Source organism: Ammodytes marinus (genome assembly GCF_949987685.1).
Source record: "Ammodytes marinus genome assembly, chromosome: 9".
Taxonomy (NCBI): Eukaryota; Metazoa; Chordata; class Actinopteri; order Uranoscopiformes; family Ammodytidae; genus Ammodytes; species Ammodytes marinus.
This window is the reverse complement of record NC_137213.1, coordinates 29249526-29266429: the sequence shown is the minus strand read 5'-3', so window position 1 is coordinate 29266429 and position 16904 is coordinate 29249526. Positions and strand designations below refer to the sequence as shown.

General features: G+C 38.9%; 1 protein-coding gene across 4 annotated transcripts in view; it reads left to right on the top strand.

Moving 5' to 3' along the window:
• Positions 1 to 16904, top strand: part of pfkpb (phosphofructokinase, platelet b) — a 55171-nt gene that overhangs the window by 22470 nt on the left and 15797 nt on the right. For 3 of the 4 annotated variants that reach the window (XM_080033559.1, XM_080033562.1, XM_080033561.1), the window contains 7 exons: positions 1432 to 1557; positions 3785 to 3849; positions 6762 to 6831; positions 9717 to 9863; positions 11851 to 11921; positions 13256 to 13343; positions 16398 to 16550. In XM_080033559.1, coding sequence (XP_079889685.1) covers positions 1432 to 1557; positions 3785 to 3849; positions 6762 to 6831; positions 9717 to 9863; positions 11851 to 11921; positions 13256 to 13343; positions 16398 to 16550 — 720 coding nt within the window. The remainder of the gene's footprint in view (positions 1 to 1431; positions 1558 to 3784; positions 3850 to 6761; positions 6832 to 9716; positions 9864 to 11850; positions 11922 to 13255; positions 13344 to 16397; positions 16551 to 16904) is intronic. The other variant, XM_080033560.1, reaches the window with a different exon arrangement.

The window sequence follows — 16904 nt, the reverse complement described above, 5'->3', positions numbered from 1 at the left end:
ATTTTTGTAAAAGTGTAATATATATATAACCTTGTTTTCACTTTTAGCACTCCCCTCCCCCTTCCCCTTCAGGCTGCACTTGAAAATAAGAATTTTGTTCTTAATTTGCTTGCCTGGGTAAATAAAGGTTAAATAATAACTTGACAGGACATGGGGAGGAACAAGACAGACGTACCGAAATAAAACAGGAAACACAGGGAACCACCAAAACAAGACAAGACAAAGACAGACCATGACAAGCACATTCCACAGCCTGAAGTGAGCTATTGCTTTTATAAAACGGTTACAAGTATGGCGAAATGAAAGTCATAGACATGCTACCATTTAAATGTTTTATTAAATCAAAAAATCTGCTTATCAATGATTACTAATAAGTAGTCGTGTCTGACAGCCTCCAAAATGCACTGCGGTTGCTATGAAACGTTCTGTAGCGTCCCTCGGAGGAAAGGCTACGAGAGCTACGATCGCTAGCAATGTATCGAGGAAGTTCACAGACTAGCCTACTGTTAGCTTAGCCAACGACAAAACAACAAGCATTTAACCTCACCTGATCTATCATTAGTTTCATCAATGTGCCTTTGTTGCTGTCCTGAGCAAAGACACACACACAGGCACGGAGACCAGTTACTCCTCCGTGTCAATCAGTGGCGTAGACATCTGTCAACATGTTAGTGAAACGCTCTTTGAGGTGGTTGGGAAGCCCATAACTACACATTGTCTGTACGCCAGCATCTTTTCACGTTTGGTTTAGTTAAGAGTTTGTCCTCCTCATCTTTAGTCGCTCTGCGGGCCGTTTGTTTTGGTCTTTTTTCCGGGATAGCCGCGGCCGCCGCTCCTCCATAGTAAAGCCTCACCGGAGCCCAAAGTTTATGACGGGACACCAAACTGACAGAAGTTTGTTCCTGTTTCCATCGGAGGGTGTTTTTAAATCCTCCCGACCCTCCACAGCCAAACAGTGAGCCTCCTTTAGACCCTCCACAGCCAAACAGTGAGCCTCCGTTTAGCATATATCCATTTGTTCACAAACTACCGGCGTTACTTCCTCAGTCGCGAAGTGATATGGAACTCTTTTCTCTGCAAACTGATTGGAACGCAGTATGTATACGCCCATTATACAACAGTTAGGACCCAATCAGATCGCTGGATTTAAGCCACCCATTTTATAATAGCAATTTTATAAAGATAGAACGCCGTTTCAGTATGGGTGAAGTATTCCTTTAAGTATTGACCTTGAACCTTAGCTCAGTTGGTAGGGCGTCCCCCCATGGGCCTCGGCCAGCAGCGGACCCAGGTTTGATTCCAGCCCGCGGTCGTTCTCTGCATGTCACTCCCCTCTCTGCCCCATTTCAACTCTGTCTCTACACTATCAATAAAGCATAGAAAAAACGCCCAAAAAAAAACCAGTATTGACCTTGAGTTGTCCCCTTGCAGGCGAGTCGTATGGGCGTGGAGGCGGTGCTGGCTTTACTGGAGGCTTCAACCAACACTCCGGCCTGCGTGGTGTCTCTGGTGGGAAACCAGGCCGTTAGACTGCCACTGATGGAGTGTGTGCAGATGGTAAGTGTGTGTGTGTGCGTGTGTGTGTGTGTGTGTTTCTGTGTGTGTGTGTGTGTGTGTTTCTGTGTGTGTATGTGTCTGTATGTCCCTCCAGTAAGCAATCAATTACACAATCATTTGAATTTTTTTTATCCAAGTTCAAATTCAAGTTTATCGGAACACCATCGACTACTCCCTGCTAGAAGATTTAACGTTGAGTTTTCCTCTTATTATTGCCAAAAATAGTTATTTAATTGAATAGTTTTCTATTTTTATCTCTTGATTATTATGTGGTGAGCTCACATTATATTATATCATAATGCATTTCTTGTAATATTTTCAGAATGTATTAATTCAGTCTTGGGATTTCTCAAGTGAAATTAACTTGTAATCAGTCTGAAGTCAGTTGACATGTCACATGAAAACAGTCTGGGACAAAGGGCTGTGATGAGTAACTCAGACACTTCCACAGTCTCTTGTAGTCAGTACATATATGAAGTGGAGCAGAGTTTTGGATCATTGGGCTCAGTAAACACACACACATACCAAACCACACCCGGAGCACTTTGAAGCTACAGTACACACAGTACACACACACACACACACACACACACACACACACACACACACACACACACACACACACACACACACACACACACACACACACACACACACACACAGTACTATAGCTTCAAAAATAAACTAATCTACAAAGAGCCTCAAGTAAGTGGAAACCAGGCCGTTAGACTGCCACTGCTGGAGTGTGTGCAGATGGTAAGTGTGTGTGTGTGTGTGTGTGTGTGTGGGGGGGGGGGAGTGGGGAGGGATCATGTTTGTGTGTGTGTGTGTGTTTGTGTGTGTGTGTGTGTGTGTGTGTGTGTGTATGTGTGTGTGTGTGTGTTTGTGTTTGAAGGAAAAATTGTGCACATTGGAGAAAAGATTTATATCAAATATGCTCTTTTTTTGGGAAGTAAAAAGGCCGTAAGTAGTTTGATGCATTTCTTCAAGAGTAGCTCATGCCCAAACACTGGCTAGTCGCTAACATTTAAACACTTCTGGATGAGTATTTAAATTCATGTACAAAACAGATACAGACATACCCAAAATAGATAACGTCTGTTTGGGGGTAAAAAGATGAATGCAGCTGAAAATGGAGGGAAGTCGAGACTTTTGACATCATTTCTTGTCTCAGACAAATCAAGGATCTGACAAAATCTCTCAAGTCTGAAATCAATTTACTTTCAACGTGACAACAGTATCACACAACTTGAAACATCCCCTGTTAGCAGTGCAGTAACTCAGTCACTTCCACAGTCACGTAGTCACCTTTCTTAAAATGCATGAGGTGGAATAGAGTTTTGGATCATTGGGCTCAGTAAACACACACACACACACACCAAACCACACCCGGATGCCTGTCACAACAGGAAAAATGAACCCGGCCATGAAGGATTTTGGTGTTACATTACATTTCATTACATTTTATTTAGCTGACGCTTTTATCCAAAGTGACTTCCAGTAAGTAAACTCAGAACAACAGGAATCACGTCAGTACTACACACGCACGCACACACACACACACACACACACACACACACACACACACACACACACACACACACACACACACACACACACAGACACAGACACAGAGACACACACACACACACACAAACAGACACAGAGACACACACACACATACACACACACACACACACACACACACACACACACACACACACACACACACACACACAGCACTATAGCTTCAAATAAACTAAACTACAAAGTAAGTGGAAACCAGGCTATTAGACTACCACTGGAGTGTGTGCACATGGTAAGAATGTGTGTGTGTGTGTGTGTGTGTGTGTGTGTGTGTGTGTGTGTGTGTATGTCTGTCTCTGTCTGTGTGTGTGTGTGTGTGTGTGTGTGTGTGTGTATGTGTGTCTGTGTGTGTCTGTGTGTGTGTCTCTGTCTCTGTCTGTCTGTCTGTGTGTGTGAGTCTGTCTGTCTGTCTGTCTGTCTGTGTCTGTCTGTCTGTCTGTCTGTCTGTCTGTCTGTCTGTCTGTCTGTCTCTGTTTGTCTGTCTGTCTCTGTCTCTGTCTGTGTGTGTGAGTCTGTCTGTCTGTCTGTCTGTCTGTCTCTGTGTGTGTGTCTCTTACATGTGACACTCGTTGTAGTTTAGTTTACATGGTGTGAAGTACTGTATGTTTAAGACTCTCTGTAATGTGTTCGTCTCCCTCAGACCCAGGAGGTGCAGAAGGCCATGGACGAGAAGAAATTTGAAGAGGCCGTGAGACTGCGCGGAAGGTGCTTTTTAAAGATAATTTTTTGGGCATTTTCAACCTTTATTAGACAGTACAGAGTTGAAATGGAGAGAGAGAGAGAGAGAGAGAGACAGAGAGAGAGAGAGAGAGGGGGGATGACCTGCAGTAAAGGTCCACGGGTCGGATTCGAACCCGCGACCACTGCAACGAAGGCCGGAGCCGATATGATATGCGCTCTATCCACTACCCCACCGGAGCGCCCCGGAAGGAACTTTTTTGAAAACTTAAACCTCCGACGAGGAACTTTTGAATGTTCACGGAAAAGTAGATTTTTTTTTCATCTGAGAGTGCGTCCTAAAAACGCATTAAAAAGCTCGAACAGAGTTTACAGACAGTTCATTACAGAAAGTACAACTCTAAAAGTGCAAATAAGTTATTTTTACCGTCCGTATATGATTTACAAAATGTATTTCTTGCACATATTACACTAGACAGCACTCCCATCTCTGTGGCAGTGTGCCCGTCAGGTTTCTCTGTGATTGCGTTCCGAATCGCATACTTTCTACTATAGGGGAGAACGGGGTAAGTAGGCACACTTTTTACTCTAGTGAGAATTGCTTATCACCTAAACATCTTTCAATAGTCATTCCTACATTAAATTGAAGCTTAAGGTGTTGGCTTGAAATGTGTACCCCTCACGTTTTCTATCTTATTGTAATAAAGAAGAAATTAATCATCAAAGACACCCTTACACATTGTGACAACCAACCCCATCAAGGGGTCGGTTGTCAAACACTATGGGGTTGTTTGTCACAATGTTATCTTAATGGGAATAATCTTAAAAAGAAGGCAAGCAAGTAGAACTAAATTAGAAAGTTTAATTGCATTGTCAAGTTGACAAATAGGCCTACATAACTTACTGTAGCCTTGGCAGCTGGTCTAGTTTGGGATGCACTGGGTTGTTTTGATTTTGTTGCCCTTTTTTCTTTTGCATGCTAGCTGCCTTTTCCTGCTCTATTCTTTCCTTCTCTGGGATGTCAGTGAGGATACAGCTTGACAATTTCTTTCGTTATTGGGTTCCTTTTCTGGCTGCAGCCTTGAGATAACATGTGACAACCAACCCCCCAAAAAATTTGACGACCAACCCCAACTTGAATTTCTTGCTAGCATCAAGGCCAACAACCATCTTGACAACTAATTAGCTTGCTAACCACAATCTAAACTATAGCTTACCCTTCACACTTTTTATGGGTAACAAGTGTTTTGTTATAAACCCATTGTGTAAAAGCCTAGAAGAAAAATACTGAGGAGCTAAATATTTTCAATTTGACATGAAAAACACAAACAGTCGTCTCACCTCAAATTCAGCAGTCTAACTCCAAGGAAGACTATGTAAGTGACCTCTGATCCCAATTCTGGATATTTACATGCCAAAATTTCACAGAGAGCGCCTTCTGGTTCCGAGATATAACGATTGTGACAACCAACCCGTGTGACAAATTACCCCGTTCTCCCCTACAGTATGTAGAAAAAAGATTTAGGATGTCCCGATTCTTGTGGCCAGATTTAGGATGGTTAGAAGTACCCGGATGTCCTACTTCATGCGGCCAATTTTGTTAGTGTTGAAAAGTGCATCCTATTTGGGCGATTCTGACCCACAATCCAGTGCGCACGTGAAGTGACGTAACATCGACGAAGCCTCCATATGAAAACAAACGGGGATGCGACGGATATAAAAGCAAGAGGCAAGATCAAGGCGCAATGTTATGGTGAAATAAGAGAGTAAAGTATGTCCCAATAGCAGGGCCGCATTAATGCACGGGCTTACCTGGGCTGAAGCCCCAGGGCCTACAAGGATCAGGGGCCTCTAAAAAAAAAAAAAAAAAAAAAAAAATTTTTTTTTTTTTTTTTTTTTTTTTAACTGTCTCAATATAGGCCCCTGATCTAAGAAGGCCCCGCACATTGTCATTTAAATAAATTATTGACTGGCTCATGATAGGCCCCTGATCTTAGGGGGACGTAGAGAGATCGGGGGCCCATCATGAACCAGTAAAGAAAAAGGAAAAAAAATCACATTATTTTTGGCCTACGAAGATCAAGGGGCCTATCATTCACCAGTACATTTTTGTTATTTTTGTTTAAATAACATTGTTCGGGGCAACGCAGATCAAGGGCCTATATTGAGATGAGCCATTAAAAACAAAATGAAGAATTCAAAGAGAGAAGTAGCTTTGGGATAAGGGATTATAAAAAAAAAATTGGAATGCTGACTGACTGGATTTTTTAAACCTGTATATTTTTGTTTCTGCTTTTTGGTATTTCTGTGTCTCCAAATGATTTCAGAAAATAGCTCACATAGGACACAGTTGATATAGCCTTAGTTTTCTTCTCAAAGTGCACCAGATTGATGCATTTTAATTTAAAAAGGTTCAAATTTTTCTTCCGGGGGGGCGTGCCCCCGGACCCCCCTAGAAGGTCCTGGGTCCCCACCGCTGTCTCTTCAATAACTTGGAAAAACACAGTAACCAACTATGTGTGTTTGGTTATGAAAAGTCACTAGACCAGGAGGGGTTTAAGTACATGTTACCTTAAGTGATTTTGTATTTCATCAATAGAGATATTGTGGTGTAGACTAACATGGCTTTAACGCATCTGTATTGTAAGACCGCCGCCCGGGGGGGCCTACAAAACCTCTCAGCCCCAGGGCCTAGTGGCAGGTAAAAGCAGCCCTGAGTATGCCTACTGAATCCTAACTAGATTATTTTTATCGTCGGATGTAGTATGTAGAATAGAAAGAAGAAAGAGTATGCGATTCGGAACGCAACCTGTGTTTGAATCGATCTTTTGAGTGACTCTAAAAGCTTTTTCTCCTCAGCAGTAACAGAGCGGAGACATCCAGTGTGAATTTACGACATTATCTAAATTTATTTTGTTCCACATCTATCTCGTCTGCAGGAGCTTTGAAAACAATCTGAGGACCTACAGGCTTCTCTCCTGCCGGAAAACTGACTCTGAACTGCCAAACGTAAGTGAATATACAAGCAAATAATAATAAAATAAACTTATTAGCATTATTAACTTCCAAATCTAAGTGAATATACAATCAAAAAATCGAATAATAATAATAAAATAAACTAACACTTTTTATTCAATTGAATAATACAAAGAAACATGATTTAAATATAAAGCAATAACATTATCCATTACACTTTTTATTCATATTAGATTAATTATATTATATCATCTGAACTTCCAAATTTAAGTGAATATACAATCAAATAATACAAGTAAACACTTTTTATTCATATTATATTATCTCATTTCATCGAATAATACAAGTAAACATGGTTTAAATTAAAAGTATTACATTATCCCAGTTTTAATTGTACACAAATACACATTTTATTCATATTAAATTAATTATACGATCACATTTGTAATTGTATTGATGTATCTTTCCCCTTGGCTTTAGCGGCTCTGAGATTTGTACGGTAGCGTCAGGTACTTCCTGCTCAGGTGCATTGTGGGGGCTGAAGTCTTTTTGTGACACTAACAGAGGCTGTTTTTATGTGACTGTCTTTGTCCTGAAGTAGAGGTAGAGGGTGAACATAAGATGAGTAATACAGGTCCAGTTAGTTTACAGAGTAGTCAAGCTTTTCAGCAACGTATTTAGACCTATGCTACATGTTGATGACTCTCAGTAGTCTCTTTGGATTCTTATTCCACAAATCCACATTGACAAGAGATTAAAACAGTAAAGCCCCTATCTCACTGGGCTGCGACTGTTTGCGACAAGTTGGAGACTGCATTCGCGAGGGAGTCTCTAAACTGTCTCCAAACGTTCGCGGAGGTCTCAATTTCCTCGCATGAGTCGCAGAGCCGCGCAGTCCTGTCGCTTGAATTTTGAACATGTTCAAAAAAAGTGTGCGACAAATCTAGTCTCAAAATAGTCTCAGAGTGGTCGCAGGTGTCTCGAACGCGTCACAAACCCTTCTCAATTTAGTTTCCGCGAGTCAGAAAGTGCGAGAAATGTGAGACAACTTTGCGAGGGTTTGGCGATATATGAAACTAAATTGTGACTGATTTGAGACAAAAATGAGACTGACATTCCGTTCGTGCGACACTCGCCAGACGTTTGTGAGACATAAATGCGAGCTACCAGCAAGTTTTGGCCAGGACATTCGCAAACATGTCGTGAGGAACCAACTCAGTGAGACTGCAAGTGAAAATTGTCGCTAATTCACATATTTTCTCGCAATTTTGTGTCTCCAACTTGTCGCACACTGTCGCAGCCCAGTGAGATAGGGGCTAAGTGACAATGAAGGTTTTCTAGCCAGAAAGACAACATGTAAAACTCCAGTTTGTTGATATGGTAACACACTAAAGCCAGTGCCACAAAATGACAGTCCAAGTGCTCGTTATCCCTCTCTGCTTATTTCTTCATGACTGTGTTCATGAATGTGCTTCCAAGTTGAAATGCAAGTCGACATGCAAAAGGGTTGGCTTTGATCTGCTTCAAATTAAAGGTGAAGTAAGCGGTTTATTTAATGTATTATAAGTGTTAAATCGCTCTTTATTCATACAGTGATCACTTACATAATGTGCGCGTTTCATAAAGCCGATCTGTCAGTCAGCTGCTCTGCCTGTAATCGGCAAATAAACTTATTGGAGGATCCCAAAATTTTTATCCAATCACAAGAGAGAACGCTACAAACCGACACTCGTCTCACTCATACATACTACACACTCCATGGTCTCACTGCTGGTGCACGCCAGAGCAACAGATGGGTGAATGTTTATGCGCCTACAATGGCGGAGCAGGTAAAAATCCTTCCCAATGTCTGTTTTGATGGTTTTTATCATGTTTTATCACACTTATGGATCTGAGATGATGCTAGATAACTCGCTGCTTGAAGACCGCAGTGCAAGACGTGGGGACGAGCGAGGGGACTGCTAACTGCAGTAACTGACAGGACGTTAGCTAAAAGGACCATTCCGCTTACAGCACCTTTAACCTAAAGTAGCCCTCCTTAAAGTTTAATTTCATGTCTGTGGCCGAAAGTGAATTTTCCTTAAACGGACTCTGAAGATATTGTGGGAAAACTAAACATCCCAGTTTTTATTAATTTAATGTATTTGCAGCATAATATAGATAATTCCTCACTTTTGGACACTTTCAGCACATTTGGTTTAGTATGCCTTTTCTCAAAAACATTAAAAAATAAAAAGTTAAAAAGTTAAAATATGTATTTTTAGTTATTTACTTCAGGCGGCATGCGGCTTCTTGCATGCGAGGTAATCTCTTCCTGCTGCTCTGCTCTGAGGCAAAGCCTGGCCCAGCTGCTCAGTGGGTTGATGAGACATGGATGGTTTTATATACAGTGGAGTATACATTATTGGTTATTTGGCAATATATTTAATAATATAAAAGCAATTCACCCACTTGATGTCTGCTACAGAACTCACTGTTTGTCTTCACAGCCTTTAGAAGTTGCTGATAATCCATGTCCTTCAAAACCAAGCATCAGACATGCTGAATATTAGACCCACATATAAGGTATAAGGTTTGAGAATGTATTTAGTGTATTTCTAAGTGTTTCCTCTGTGTGTGTTTGTGTGTGTGTGTGTGTGTGTGTGTATGTGTGTGTGTGTGTGTGTGTGTGTCTCTGTATGTGTGTGTATGTGTGTGTGTCTCTCTCTCTGTCTATATATGTGTGTGTGTGTGTGTGTATATTTCTGTATGTGTGTGTGTGTGTGTGTATCTTTCTGTATGTGTGTGTATATGTGTCTCTCTGTATGTGTGTGTATGTGTGTGTCTCTCTCTCTCTGTCTATATATGTGTGTGTGTGTGTGTGTGTGTGTGTGTGTGTGTATATTTCTGTATGTGTGTGTGTGTGTGTGTGTGTGTAGAGCTCCTTTAACGTGGCAGTGGTGAACGTGGGCGCTCCGGCAGCGGGTATGAACGCGGCGGTGCGTTCAGCCGTCAGAGTCGGGATCACAGAGGGACACAAGATGTTCGCTGTCAGTGACGGCTTCGAGGGATTCTACAAGGGACAGGTAACAGGCAAAATAATATACGTTGGGCGCTCCGGTGGCGTAGTGGATAGAGCGCGTACCATATTGGCTCCGGCCTTTGTTGCAGTGGTTGCGGGTTCGAATCCGACCCGTGGACCTTCCCCAGGATATGACTTAGTCAATGTGGTTGCTGCCAAGGGGAACAGGAGGCACAGCGAAAAAATTTTGGGGTATTTTGCTCAAATACGCCAATGCGCACTAAAGAAATAGACAACTGTTTATTTGAATACAAAAATACAACAGACACTGATCTTACAGTTGTGCAATTTTGTTTGCTATGTGCAGGTACACATTTTGTGCAAACATGCAGACAGTACAAAGCACAATTAAAAAACTTCTACTGTTTTGGTGCAATACTATGCAGACACACTAAATACAAATAATGGACCATACACTTAACATGTGTATGCACATCAAAGTGCAAATTCAACTTTTTAAAGTTCCTTTTTGGATGGGGGGCTGTTGTGAGATTATTGTGGACAATAGGCCTACTGTGATGCGATAGCCTATAATTCATTAATGGTTATTATTAGCCTACTTGCTTGATTTCTTTTTAAATACAGGTCGTTTTGGAACATGTATTTCCCAATTTAAAACATACAAATAAAGCAGCTTTGAAAATTGCTGTTTTACAAATAACTTATTAGTTTAAATAACAAATACAATGTGTTTTCCCCTTAAAATGACTAAATGCATTTCAAAGACAGTAACAGTGTGGCATTTACTTTTACTCGACATCATTGTACATGAGGGTCACGGTCACCCCTCAATTGATGTTTCGAGGATAAATAAAGGGAAAATGAAAATGAAAGAAATACCATGAACTAGAGAAAAAAATGTAACTGTTGGTCTTTCAAAAAGGCTGATACAACAAGCTGCACTCTTTATTTAGGGTTGACAAACATTCCAATGAGGTCATAGTGATCCAGTAAGTGGTGTTACGTCCATTCTCCTCCCCCAACAGTGATAAGACTGAAGTGTGACCAGATAAACAGTTCCTACTTACCGTAAGCCAATTACTACGCTCCCATTGCAGCTGGAACATTTATATAAACACACACACACTCACTCACAGACATGCATATGCACGCAAGCACGCACACACATGCACGCAAGCACACACACACATGCACACATGCACGCAAGCACACACACACACACACAGACATGCAAGAAAGTATATACAAACACAGAAATGCACGCACTCACTCTGTAATGTTGTCTGTGTAAACATGGGCTGCCTGACACACAAAGTGTTTTCCCTGACCCACATGTAGTGTAAGGGCGTAACCTCTTGCTTTCACATAAACACAAAACAGTATCATAATGGTAAATGGACTTGACTTATATAGCGCCTTCTAGCCGATTTTCTCAGCCCCAAAGCGCTTTACATATCTTACCACATTCACCCATTCATACACACACTCATACACCGATGGCAGTACATACTGTCCTGGCCTACTAGTCTTAAAATAGATTGGTTCAGACCCCTTAGCATACTGATACCTAGAATAATAACAACTTAGCTTGGTTAGTAAAAAAAAAAAAAAAAAAAAAAAAAGATAAATATAAATATAAATATACAACTTAATTATTACACCAGTTAGCTGAATAGCTGAGTTAGCTTAAATTAGTTATTAAATTGATGTTGCACACACACACACACACACACACACACACACACACACACCTGTTTCAGCTGTTCAGTGTAGCAGTGACCTGATTAGACAGATGTCATGATCCCGGGTTATAACCTTAACTACAGGTCACTGACGGACACACACACACACACACACCCCCCCCCCCCCCCCCACACACACACACACACACACACACACACACACACACCGAATCAGTGAAGTATCACCTGAACAGCAACAAAATTAATATTTAAAGTTCAGTACTAGCAAAAATGAAAGAAAATAATAATATACTAATGGAATCTTATCTTCCTGTTTTCAAACTTCAGATCAAGGAGATCAAGTGGGGAGACGTCGGTGGTTGGACCGGCCAGGGAGGGTCCCTGCTAGGGACAAAAAGGTAACTGAGCACAAAGTCAAATGTTATGATTATAATGTACTATAACTGTAAATAAAAACAACATTTTAACTGGGGTAAACATTGTTTTAGGCGAGGGCCGATAACTGTTAATTTTCAGCATTCCGTCCTAAGGTTTTACCCATTCTACCTAGACATGTCAAAATAACACCCATTTGAGACAGAGAGGTAACTGAGCACAAAGTCATAGCCTATGTTATGATTATAATGCACTATAACTGTAAATAAAAATCAACGTTTTAACCACAGTTGAGTGCATTGTTTTAGGCATGGTAAATAACTGTTAATTTCCAGCATACCGTGCTAAGGTTTTACCCATTTTGCAAAATTTCAAAATAACACATCTGAGACAAAACGGTAACCTAGTCCTAAATCTGCCATAATAATTGTACTACACTATAACTGTAAATACAAATCAACATTTTACCAGGAGTTGAGTGCAACATTGTTTTAGCTATGGGCCAAGGTATACCATGGTTTGAAAAAGTCAAGGTTCTATATCGGCTTTTATTTTCCGCCATATTGTTCTAAGGTTTTGCCCATTCTACCCAGAAATATCAAAATAACACATTTGAGACACAAAGTTAACCTAGTCCTAATTCTTCCATAATAATTGTACTGTAATATAACTGTAAATAAAAATCAACATTTTAACCAGAGTTGAGTGCAACATTGTTTTACTATTCCATCATTTCTAAATAATGATTATACTACACTATAACTATAAGGCAAGGCAAGGCAGGTTTATTTCTATAGCACATTTCAGACACACGGCCATTCAAAGTGCTTTACAGGGGCAATATTACAATACATCAAGATTAGACATTAGAAATTGCATTTAAAGGTGCAGTGTGTAATATGACATCATCAAGAAAGTTCTACAAAGTTCTAGAATGCAACACTCCCTTGGTAACCCCAACCCTTTCGAATAATAACAGAAGCTACAGTGGCCTTCAAGGACAAGAACAATTCTAAATTTTAAACAATGCACCTGATGACATTCCAACTATGACACTTTCAAGATGGCGGCACTAGGCCTTGGTCCAACATATGCAGAAATATGGACATATATGAGACCCTTTCTAAGGGAAACAATAATAATAAAAAAAAAAAAATTCAGCTATTATGCACTAAATTAAATGTACTTATGGATATTATAATTACTTTCTACAAAATCTGCTAGGAAATAAAACCCGAAATTCTACACACTGCAGACTTAACATATAGTAAAAATAAAGAACAATTACATGTTTTTAACCAGAGTAAAGTAAAGCATTGTTTTAAGTATTGGATTATTTCCTTTATGTATCTCCTAGGACTCTTCCAGGCAAATATCTGGATAAGATCGCAGAGCAGATCAAGATCCATAACATCAACGCAATCCTGGTCATTGGGGGATTTGAGGTACGTCACTTTACCATTATTTTGGGCATAATGACAGTTTTATTATTATTATTTTGATTTTACAATATTATTATTATATTTTATATTCAATGTATTATATTAATTTTACATTATTTTATATTTCTGAACAATCCAAGTTATTTTCATGCTAGTATAAGCTCACATAGCTAAAAAAAAATTATTTGGTGAGTTATAAAAGAAAATGCTACTGATATAATTGTATAAAAGCTATATTCTTCAGTAATACGAAAAGTAATTTTACCTCAGCTTTAAGTATGATATCAATAATAATTTCTATATCTTAATTTCACAATATTTTATCTTTTTGAACAATTTAAGCTATTTTTAAGATAGTATTATAGTTTTCTCATGTTTAAACAGTATACTATTGGTTGTATAATTTAAAAAGCTATTGTTAATTAAAAGCTGTATTGAGTATATATTGTATATGAGTAATATGAAAAGTCTGCATTTTTGTACTGCCTTTACTGTATTATGAATAGCTTTCCCTTTCCAGTATTTCACATGCACTGTATGCTGTTTACCACCACTTAGTCCATTTCATTTTCACTCATTCACCCAGTTTCACATTTCATTTCCCTGCACATGTCTAGACTTTTGTATATAATATAATAATTATATACAAATATATAATTTAAAACACATTTATATGTTATAGGCTCACACCTTGTCTGTCTGTAGTAGCCAAAGCTGCAAAGACAAACTTTAGGATGATATTAATGTCAAAGTAAAAAGAATAATAATAGCCTCAACCAAATTTGATTGATTTAATTGATTTAATATTTATTAGTATTTAGTAAACCAGATTTTAAAGAGAGTGTTGGATTCAAACCCTAATATTAGTGTGCACGTTTAATTTAGAGCCTACATTTTTTAATCTTACATCAATTTCTTTATTTTAAATGTAGAAACACCAAATCTGTAAAAAATTAAATATAAATTCTAATTAGTGAAAGAATAAATAAATACATTTTTTAAAGGTTTTTGACTTTGTCAGCTTGACCTCCCTGATTTTTTATTATTTAATATTAATAATAATAATAATAATAATAATAATAATAATAATAATAATAATAATTATTATTATTATTATTATTATTATTATTATTATTATTATTATTATTATTATTATTATTATTATTGTTATTATTATTATTATTATTATTATTATTATTATTATTATTATTATGTGTTTAGAGCTACACCATCTACTTCCTGTGTGTGTCTCACTCTCCATCCTGATTGGTCTGGCTCTCTCCTCTTGGCTCCTCCCACTATAGTCAAACTCCTCCCACACATTTTCCCTTGTCCCACTTTGTCATTACTGTATCTGTTATCTTCATTATAAATACCCATCTCCCACAAACACCCCCCCCCCACTCCCACCCACCTCAAAGCCCCACAAGTCCATGGTTGCGTTCCGAATCGCATACTCTTTCTTTTTTCTATTCTACATACTACATCCGACGATAAAACAAATCTAGTTAGGATGCAGTAAGCATACTATTGGGACATACTTTTACTCTCTTACTTCATCATAACATTGCGCCTTGATCTTGCCTCTTGCTTTTATATCTGTCGCATCCCCGTTTGTTTTCATATGGAGGCTTCGTCGATGTGACGTCACTTCATGTGCGCATTGGATTGTGGGTCAGAATCGCCCAAATAGGATGCAATTTTCAACACTAACAATCTTGGCCGGATGAAGTAGGACATCCGGGTACTTCTAACCATCCTAAATCTGGCCACAAGAATCGGGACATCCTAAATCTTTTTTCAACCATACTAAATAGTAGAACGTATGCGATTCGGAACGCAACCCATGCCTTCAACCCATGTTCCTATAGAATCTAGAATATTATTATTTTTTAGCCCCATCAACTTTATGTATCTAGTTCTTTACGTAAAGTGCTTTGAGTGCGAGAAAAGCGCTATATAAATTAACTACATTATTATTATTATTATTATTATTATTATTATTATTATTATTATTATTATTATTATTATTATTATTATTATTATTATTATTATTATTATATTATATTATTATTATTATTATTATTATTATTATTATTATTATTATTATTATTATTATTATTATTATTATTATTATTATTATTATTAACACACCCAAACAGTTTTAAAACTTTATGTACTCAAACTCCTCCCACACATTTTCCCTTGTCCCACTTTGTCCCATTGTTGTGTCTAAAATGTGTCTATTACGTTACTATAGAGACACATCACCCATCAATAGACCCCCTCGCCCACCCACCTCAAAGCCCATGTCTTCAACCCCTGTTCCTCCACACAACCAAACAGTTATACAATGGTATATAGTACAGTACAGCTCTGGAAAAAAAATTAAGAGACCCACTCCAAATATTCAGTGTCTCTCGTTTTTACTCTTTATAGGCATATGTTTGAGTAGAATTAACTAGAATTTTGGTTTTATAATATAAACTACTGACAACATTTCTACCAAATTCCAATTTGTCATCAAGAGCATTTTCAATAGGTAATGTAGAGATGAAGATTTAAAGTCAAAGTCAAAATGATGTCTAATTATTATTATTTTTATTCCAGAGTTGTATAGTAGATAATATGTACTATATGCATTTAATTTCCTCAAAACCATCTGGTTAAAGCCCTTAAAGCTGGGGTGTAGGATTTGGGGAGAAAATGGCAGTTGGGATAGAGATTTGAATCCAAATACCTCAACCGCTCCACTTGTTCTCTTTGGTCCCTCCCATATGGTCCCTCCCTGACACGCTCTACACCAACAAAGTCGTGCCAAAAGTGAATGGACAGTCCCAACAGCCAATAAGAACAGAGAATCGGAGCCTCGCTCTGATTGGTCTGAAGTGTACAGCTCATGTTAACTTTGACCAATCAGAAATCACATACCCCAGCTTTAATGGCATTATACCGCTCTCACCCTTTTTCCCCTGACACCTCATAATTCCCTCTGTATGTCCATATAATATAATATTAAGTTATTAACCAATAAGAAACTGGCTTTCACCGCTACAGGCCTATATGGGATTACTGGAACTTTCTTCGGCCCGGAACCAATATACTGAGTTCTGTGTTCCCATGGTGATGGTACCGGCAACCGTCTCCAACAATATCCCAGGGTCCGACCTAAGCATAGGCTCAGACACGGCTCTGAATGCCATTACTGATGTAAGGGAGTGTGTGTGTGTGTGTGTGTGTGTGTGTGTGTGTGTGTGTGTGTGTGTGTGTGTTTGTGTGTGTGTGTGTGTGTTGGGAGGGTGTGTGTGTGTGTGTGTGTGTGTTGGGGGGGTTGTGTGTTTGTGTGTGTGTGTGTGTGTGTGTGTGTGAGTGTGTGTGTGTGTGTGTGTGTGTGTGTGTGTGTGTGTGTGTGTGTGTGTGTGTGTGTGTGTGTGTGTGTGACGTAACAACACACACAATCCAGCCGGTCAGAGTTTTTGGGGCTTCACTGATTGACAGCTCGCATCCTTGCAATAACTATCAGAAAGTTGGCTTGACAAAAGGGTGCAACATGATATTGGCAAG